Below are 8,884 nucleotides of genomic sequence, written 5' to 3' on the forward strand. Positions count from 1 at the left end.
AGAGGTACTTCCCCTGGAAAAGTGTCTGAAGATTGAAGGAGGACCTATTGAGTATATTATTATAAAATATGACTACATTGATTAAAATTTACTATATCTGATTTTTGTCTTTGTGGACACCATGAATTAGGTTGAACAGTATAAAATTGCCACATTTACAGTTTAGAAATGGTCTAATCAGTCAATTCATATGATGCAATCTAATGTAAATAGAGAAGGCACATGGCTTGGCTGAGGTCATTTTGATGCCACCATTAAACTGCAGCGTTGTCCTTATGAGGTCTTAAAGGACAATCATGAACTTTCTGTGTCTTTTCATTGCCAAGTAGTGCGTGCAACCGGCAATGTTATCCCATTCCTGGCCTTACTCCTTCCCTGAGCCTGGGGGAAGCTTAGGCAGACCTGAGGACTGTGGCAAGGTTGAGAGTTGCAACAAGGCTTTGCAAGGAGGTGACAAAAAGATGAGGAGAGGGGAGTGAGTGTCATGGTTGTCTCTTGCTCATGCTACTTGCTAATAAAAGATAATCCTTTCTATGAAGTTTTATATAGGATGAAAAGGGTAGACCAAAAAAGCTATAACACATTCTTTATAATCAGAGTTCCATCAGCTCTGATTGGGCCATATCACCAAGTACTATTTTCAATACTGCCTTATGACAGTAATATGCATTTTCTAGAAAGATTTTGTTCAGTAGAAGTTTTTGTGATCATGGAAATGTTCCATATCTGCACTGTCCAAGGCAGTAGTCACTAACCACATGTGGCTGTTGAACAGATAAAATGCAGCTGGTACAACCGAGACACTGAATTCTTAATTAATTGTAACATTTAAATTTAAATAGCCACATGTGGCTAATGACTATTATATTAGCACAGTTCTAGAAATTTAATAATTCAGATTCCCTACCTAGCATCTAAGAAATAGTGGACATTGACTGAAGAGATATAACATTTTTAAAAAATAAGGTTTCCAGTTTAATCAAGAAAAGAACAATCTGAGGGAGAGAAAATGAACTATGTTTTATATTAAAGAACAGAGAAGCCTGGTAATCAGAGAAAATGCCAAGACACCAGGCCAAAGCCTAAATTCAGAGAAATCTCCCAGAAAAACAATTTCAAAATCAACTGCAGTAGAAACGCACATGTTGAGAGCACTCTAAGAGCCACAGATGTGCAGTTGTCTGCATGTATGTGCTAAACTTCACAAAAATCAGAAGACACTTGGAAGATAAATGCTTGAGCTGAAAAAATAATAATTGAATGTAGCAAATTCAGGTTCCCACGTATTCAGCAATCTGGTTAGCCTCTCCTCACAGTCAGTGTTAATCATCAGAAATACGTTCATTTGTTGCACATGCCAGATGCCAGCGCCTGGATTCCCAGCGTACAATTTCTTGTTCCATCATTTCCACTATCTCTTTCACCAGTAAGAGAAGTGAAAACTGGAAGAAATAGACAATATTTACACAGAGCCTGGACAGTCGTTTAATAATAACAGTAGTGATAATATCACATTGAGCGCTCACTATGTGTCAGGCCATGTGTAAAGCTACACGACTACGCCAGTTGTCAAGTAAGGCAAATCATAACTAAAGCCAAAACATTTCATTATTTTAGTCATACTAAGTTTCCATTTGTACTGTCAGGGCTAGGGCCAGACCCTTCAAACCCACTGTACAGACTGGGTCACCAGACCCCTCAAACGCAGGTCCACGCTAGGTAACTGGGGAAAGATCCCAATAGCCATTGGCAGACGACATGAGCTCAGTCTTCAGCAACAGCAGCAGAAGCTTACAGGTCCAGCGGTGGCGGTGGCCTCTCGGAGGGTCCAGGGTGCCCTGGCAGCAACAGCCTCCAGCAGCAGTAGCGGCCTCCCTGTAGCCCCCCGGGGACAGGGGGCCCTGTGGATCAGAGCCACTCGTCCTTTATACTTAAGTCCATAACCCAGGACACCTGGGTGCACATGCACAATTACATTAGTCAATAGCCAAGGAACATCTGGACACATGTGCATATTTACATCAAATGCTCGTCAAGATTCCGAACTTCTGAGGGGCCCTGACCATTTTCCTATATTTTCCCAATGCCATGTCTAATCTTTTGACACATATTGACTCATTTGGAAGATAGTTAAGCATTCTGTAAATACTAGTTGCCACATACTATTTTCATTCCAAGAGATACAATTTTAAATTGTGATGGAAATTTAGACAGTCAGTGGCGTTCATCTACATGAAAGATGTAGAATAAGGAAGAGCAAATTTATAATTTCTGGAATGGGGAGAACTCTAACAATCTTAGTTCTGAGACTACAGGACACATCTGAAAGAGGGAGGACCAAATAAGGCAGATAATACATTTAGTAGCAGAAGAGGCGCTGGAAAAAGCTAATAATTGTGACCAATTTGCCACCGACCATGTGGGACCAAGCACACATTGGTTGCTAGTTAAAGAGTCATTAAACAAAAGAGATGGGGGCCGACAGAGGATGGGGATGGGTGAGACTTAACAGGTCATAGAGACCTCCCTTCCCTTCTGCACTGAGCGTATCCTGCAGGTACATATTGCCACACACCTTGGGTAGTGGATAAATTTGACCTCATATTCTTATCAATTCTTTTCATTGTATAAAAACTTATGTTTGCATTAAAGTCTGTATTAGGCAAAAGTTGCTTTTATTTTTTAAGTTGAAGATTAGAATAACTCTTGCCACTAAGTAGATAACAGCAGATACCGAAACTATTCAATGATTACTCCTGCAGTTTCAAAAACATTCTCTCTCTGTCTCTCCTTTTCTCTCTTAATAATATGAATTTATAACCATGGCTCTATTTGATTACAAATGAACTGCCCATGAGAACACCATGAAATGATAGCCTTGCACCCTGCATTAGTACAACATGTTTTACTACCACTTAACCTTACAGTATAATTGTTATCCTTCACAGTCTCCAGCTGGTCTGGTACTTCAGTGGATTCTGCAAAAGCACCAACTGATAAGGATAAAATTACACCTGCAGACAGGATTTCCATATTGAGAACATTAATGTTACACTGGGTAGAGGGTCGATTTCTTAGACTCCCCCTTCCTTGATGGATCAGAATATAATTGTTCTCTGTTCCCCCACAGGGAAACTACGTATCTGCAAGGGTTTACTACGAGAGAGCCTTACAGCTGGTTCCAGACAGCAAACTGCTGAAGGAAAATCTTGCCAAATTAGATCGCCTCGAAAAACGATTACAAGAAGTTCGAGAAAAGGATCAGACATAAAGCGTTTGACCCAGTCTCATGGGACAATCCTGATGCCTCTGAAAGAGAGAAAAGGGACAGAGGCCTTTCTTCTTTCACATCAGCAGGGGCACAACTGGTGAAGCTCCTTGTCACTCCAAGTTCGGTGTGGCACAGTCTGGGACATCTGCTGGTAACCCAGTGCTGAAGGACCTACATTTCCATGAAAGAAGAAGGCAGAGCGAGCAAGGACAAGAAGGTCTGAGAGGAAAGGAAAGCAGCCACCACACATTTTACAGATTTTTGTTTGGGTTAACTCCAGATTTCCCTTGATTTATTTCTGTGCTTTTACAACCTGGAGATCTAATTCCATTTCTTAGTTTAGACTTTTATGTCCCAGAAATATAGAAGCTTGAAATGCTATGAAAGCAGAGCTTCTATTCTTTTGGGGATGAGATATTTCAAAGAGGGGAAATCATCTGGGGGAAATTCTACCAAGAGTTGGATCATTTTATTCTCCAAAACCAGAAATGACTATCTAATAGCTTTTGTAGAACCTTCTGGAATATGTGGGGCAAAGGGCTATTAAGTGAGCTTTATCTAATATCTCCTTAAGGATATTACTAGAGCCCTTTTGAGGAGTAAATACCACTCTGAAGCAAGTTTCTCCCATGCCTAATATATTAAAAGGGAAACTTCTGGAATTGTTTATGGGTATTTTTATCCCTAGGGGAAATTAAGGAGTTTGGTACCCCTAACTCTTTATGGAAATGTTTAAAATTATTTTAATTTTATTACAAGTATTACTAGAGTAGTGGTTCTACTCTAAGATTTTAAAAGTGCATTTAAAATCATAAATGTTCCTGCCTCCAAATATATTGTTATTTTGGTGGAGAAAAAAATAGTATATTCTACATAAAAAATATTAAAGATATTAACTGATGGAAATGTCCTACTTTACTATCTTAATGTTCAGACATCATGAGATTTATTTTTTTGAAAAATATATTTAACCATTGAGGAATCTTTACAATATATCACAGAAATCTTCATAGACTCTAGGCAGAGAGAGAGCTCTATTTATTTGTCTTCATACGCTTAATGAGAATTCTGTGCTTAGAACACTAGTGATTGAAATCCAGAGTTCTTTCTTATTTGTAATTTTGAGAATTTCATGGAGAATGCTTTAAAAATCTAGGGGGAAAAGTCTAAATTCATAATTTAAAATATATATATTTATATTTAAAAGATAGGGAAGGCAAAGTTGAACTCATGATTTGACATTTATTTTTAGTGTTATTTATTTCATAACTTATAAAATATCTAATATATATACACACACTTTTTTCTCTGTATTTTGTGATTCTAATAGCAGCATTCAAAATTGATCATATAAAAATATAAATCTAAAGTACAAAGTAGTTAAATTTTTAGTAGTCCCTCAAAAAATTTTACGTTGACTCACTTGCTAAAGTTAAAGAAATTAGGGATCAGCCTTCAGTGTTTGGATGCTAATATGTTTCGAAAGTGCAGAAATTGGAACACCTGATTCTAATTTGATCGTCATCATTAAAAACAAAAACAAAACCCTCCAGGCAGTGCTGCTCAGGGTGCTGAGGCAGGTGCCATACAGATGGAGTAGCCTGAAGGCACACGTAATTCACCTGCTCCAGCAGGACAGGGTAAAAGCCTCTGCTTCTTTCAGCCCAGTATCAGGAAGGAGTACCCCTATATTATTTTTTTTGTCAAGGTAAGTCTAAATAAAAGGAAGAAAAACTTCTTTGGGAAGGGATGATGGGTGGAATATTTTAAATGCAGGTGATTACAGAATTTGAATTAGCACGCATCCGTTTGTGTGCATCAGTGATCCAATAATGTATATATTACCACTATGAACTCTTTCTAATAGTCTTTCAATGTTATATATGATAAATTTATCCAAAATCTTAGTTAAATGTTTCCGTCCTCCTAAAATTATACCTGTATGTTTTAAGGCCAAGAAATGTTCTTCACTATTTATTGGAAAATAACCACACACTCCCAAATTGAAAAACATGAATTCCTAGCTAACAACAATATGTAAGACTTTACCACAACATGGAATAATCTGTTACCAGAATTCATGCTTAGAAAGTTAATGGAAAAGACTGAGCCCCAGATTGTGAACAGTTATGCCTTACTTGAACTGCTGCTGAAGATATGAGAGCACATTTGTTGGAATAATTGAAATGGCAGGTACAGCCTAAAAGTTTGCGAGGGACGAGGGTCATGTGGCCTTCAGGAGGAGACTTTGTCTGCCTTCTTTTAGGTGCTATTGTCTCCCTCTCCCCCCATCTCCTGTGTCCCCTCCTTCCTTCCCCCCCACTCTGTCATTCTGTCAGCACACACTGGTATCTCTTTGAACATTCGAAGTAAGCACTGCTTGTTTTGGGGTTTTTTTGTTTTTGTTTTTAAAGTCAGCATTGTTTGTTGGATCAGATATTTTTATCCTTTACTGAGTTGTAGCCAATGAAATTTTTCACAGTGCAGATGGTGCCTATAAGAAAACAAATCACAAGCTATTTTTCAAAGATATTAAGTGTATTTTGTAGCCATTTTTATTTGGTCCTTGTGACAGGAGATAATAAATGGAATTCATCCTTATCAAAATGAAAATGGAGTGCTGGGTCAGGGAGGGACATCCAGTGTGCCCTTAATGGAAGCCTGGGTGGCATGGGGATTGATAGCACCTTTCTGTAATGCAGGGACCAAGCTGGCTGCATGGATCTGCAGTCCTTGCTGTCTCACAGGGCCCTGCACTCAGAAGCACCCGAGATTGGTTGAATGCTCTGCTTGAAATTCTTAACACTCTTTGAACAAGGGGCCCCACAATTTCATTTTGCATCAGGTCCCAGAATTATGTAGCAGGTCCTGGGTAGGAAGGGATTGAAGACAAGATGGAATTTGCTTTACCCTGGCTGAACATTTGATCCAGGGGTCAGAGTTTCTCTTCTGACTGTTTCCCTGAGCAGCATTTGCTGTTTTTTGTCAGCTACATTTAGAGTTCTTCCTGCGCATCTCTCTCTCATTCACTCCTGGTCTAACCTGTCCTTCGTCCCACCTAGAACCTGTTCTCACCTTCAGAGCCCCCAATAAGTGGCAGTCCTTAACATGTCCTTTGACATAAAAGCCACAAGAATGGCTTTAGAAGCTTATTTTAATCTTACGAATCTTCATTCAGGATTGTTAGAAATGATTCAGATGTTTTCAACCTATTAATGGTATTCATAAAGTATGGTTCAGTGATATAACAGGTGAGCTAAACCAAAGATGCAAATACCTTGAAAGAAAAGAAACTATATTTTAGGGAATCCTGTGATACATACTTTGGGGATTATTTTGAAGCCTATCACAAAACAGAGAGGATTGTCAGCATGTTAATTCCGACTCCTTACAGTACTTCACACCCCTCAGCATAAGATTCTGAAATGTGCAGGAAGTGGTACCTACTTTGATGCAGGGTTTGCAGTGGTTGTGCGAATGCTTCTCTGCAACTGCTCACAGCCAGGTGGAGAAAATCCAAACCATCTTATACTAAGCGACCTACAGTAACTGTAACTTGAGGGGAAATAAAAAGCAAATGTGTGGTTTCTTATTGTCTCTATTAAACATTCCGGGTCCCTCAGATCGAAGAGCCACATCCACCTGATAGTTGAGATCTGTTCCCTCATACATAGGGGCTCTCAATGCTGGCTGCACTTTAGAATCACCTGAGGACCTTTCAAAATCCCTGACATATACAGCTAGGCTAGAGAACCACTGCAGGGCTGACAACTTCAATGGCAGTTTATGACTTTTACAAAAAAAGATGCTTATAATCTTTTGCAAGTTTTACTTTTAAATCTAAACTAAAATGAACCAAAGAATTCTGAAGGATGATGTATGGCACAATTGATTGGCTGAGGCTCTCATTCCAAGGTTGACAAACAGGTGGTTGTGTGGGGTGGTTTTGCACTTGTGGCAATTGGACTATGATTTGGCTTTATGTTTACAGAGTTCTCGGTTCTCAGATGGAGAGGAATTGCCTTGCTGTTTGCATGCACCAGTCAAGGTGCCCAGTATATAAAACTGATATTTTTAATGATCCACGGAAGGTGTCCATGGCATAGAGTTTCTCACTCCATCTATGTCTCTCTTTTGAGGACATGCATGTCAGCTTTTGTTAAATTATTTCTTAATTGTACTTGTTAGAATCAGTTTTTGGGGGGGAAAAACTACAAACAAAAATTTTGCTTTGATTTGTGATAGAGTCAACCCCTTACAATAGTAATCTACAGGATATTGTAACAACATTCAAAGTAAATACAGCTAGAGGTGGTTTGTTTCTAATTTTTTTTTCCTGGTTTCCAAATCACACATACTTTGATTTGATTGTATGTTGGTATCTCCCAAATGTAGCAAAACTTAACTGTTAAAATGGTATCTTTTGACATGTAAAAAAAAAAAAAAAACCTGTCAAATCTTGCATTTGTACTACTGTTGAATAAGGTAAAAGCTTAGAGTGCCAAAAAGCAAGATGGAGAAATATAACTTTTTATTGTTATTCTTGAAGTTTTTGATACAAAAGAAAAATATGTTGAATATTTCTTCCAAAAACTGCATTTCCCTCAATATTTTTGTTTTTAGTAGCCGTTTAACTTGAAGAGATAAAATAACCATGATCAAAAGCATGGTTTAATTCCAAAGTGGCACAACAGAATTGATAAAACAGTTATAACCATCAGTGGCTCATATTAAAATGTTTGATGTTTATCACCAAGGATCCTCTCAGTGAAAACCTTTAGGACCTGTAACTCGTAAAATCATCACCCACCACAGTATATGGTCATTATCTGTTTTTAAGTTTACATCAGCATTTACTTCCAACTGGAAAGATATTTTTACATCCAGAAATTCAGGAGTTTCTTCACATTCTCTGTGGTGCACATGGTGTGTGTGTGTGTGTCACATTTGGCAGTTTCCAACATGTATAGTGTCCTTGTGGAGTTATTTATCTTGAGGCCCACAGGAGCGGTGCACTAGTCCAAGAATCAAGATCTGAGTTCTAGTCTTAGCTCTGCCACTGAGGAGCCACATCGCCTGGGTTAGCTGATTTTTCAGTCATGTTTATCACCCATAAGATGACTGGTTAGACTGTTGGTTCCATTAAGCATTGTGAGCCTCTGCAGTGGTTACTCTTGAACCTGGATTGAAAAGCATCCAGGAGATAACTGATAAATGCATCTGATGAAATAATTGAAAAATGTTGCCCTTTGCTTTAATGATTCTTAAATCACTGTAAGAAAACACACAGACAACCCCATCAGTGGCTCATATTAAAATGTTTGATGTTTATCACCAAGGATCCTCTCAGTGAAAACCTTTAGGACCTGTAACTCGTAAAATCATCACCCACCACAGTATATGGTCATTATCTGTTTTTAAGTTTACATCAGCATTTACTTCCAACTGGAAAGATATTTTTACATCCAGAAATTCAGGGGTTTCTTCACATTCTCTGTGGTGCACATGGTGTGTGTGTGTGTGTGTGTCACATTTGGCAGTTTCCAACATGGATAGTGTCCTTGTGGAGTTATTTATCTTGAGGCCCACAGGAGCGGTGCACTAGTCCAAGAA

At 38.6% G+C, this 8,884-nt stretch overlaps 1 protein-coding gene across 1 annotated transcript in view; it reads left to right on the forward strand.

Moving 5' to 3' along the window:
- Window positions 1–8,562, forward strand: part of TMTC1 (transmembrane and tetratricopeptide repeat containing 1) — a gene marked incomplete at its 5' end in the record, with an annotated part of 170,532 nt that extends 161,970 nt beyond the window's left edge. The window contains one exon of the mRNA XM_008573589.1: window positions 3,131–8,562. Within this exon, the coding sequence (XP_008571811.1) occupies window positions 3,131–3,271 (141 nt within the window). The remainder of the gene's footprint in view (window positions 1–3,130) is intronic.
- Between the last annotated feature and the right edge of the window lie 322 nt (window positions 8,563–8,884).

This window comes from Galeopterus variegatus, unplaced genomic scaffold, assembly GCF_000696425.1.
Source record: "Galeopterus variegatus unplaced genomic scaffold, G_variegatus-3.0.2 Scaffold937, whole genome shotgun sequence".
In the NCBI taxonomy this organism is placed as follows: Eukaryota; Metazoa; Chordata; class Mammalia; order Dermoptera; family Cynocephalidae; genus Galeopterus; species Galeopterus variegatus.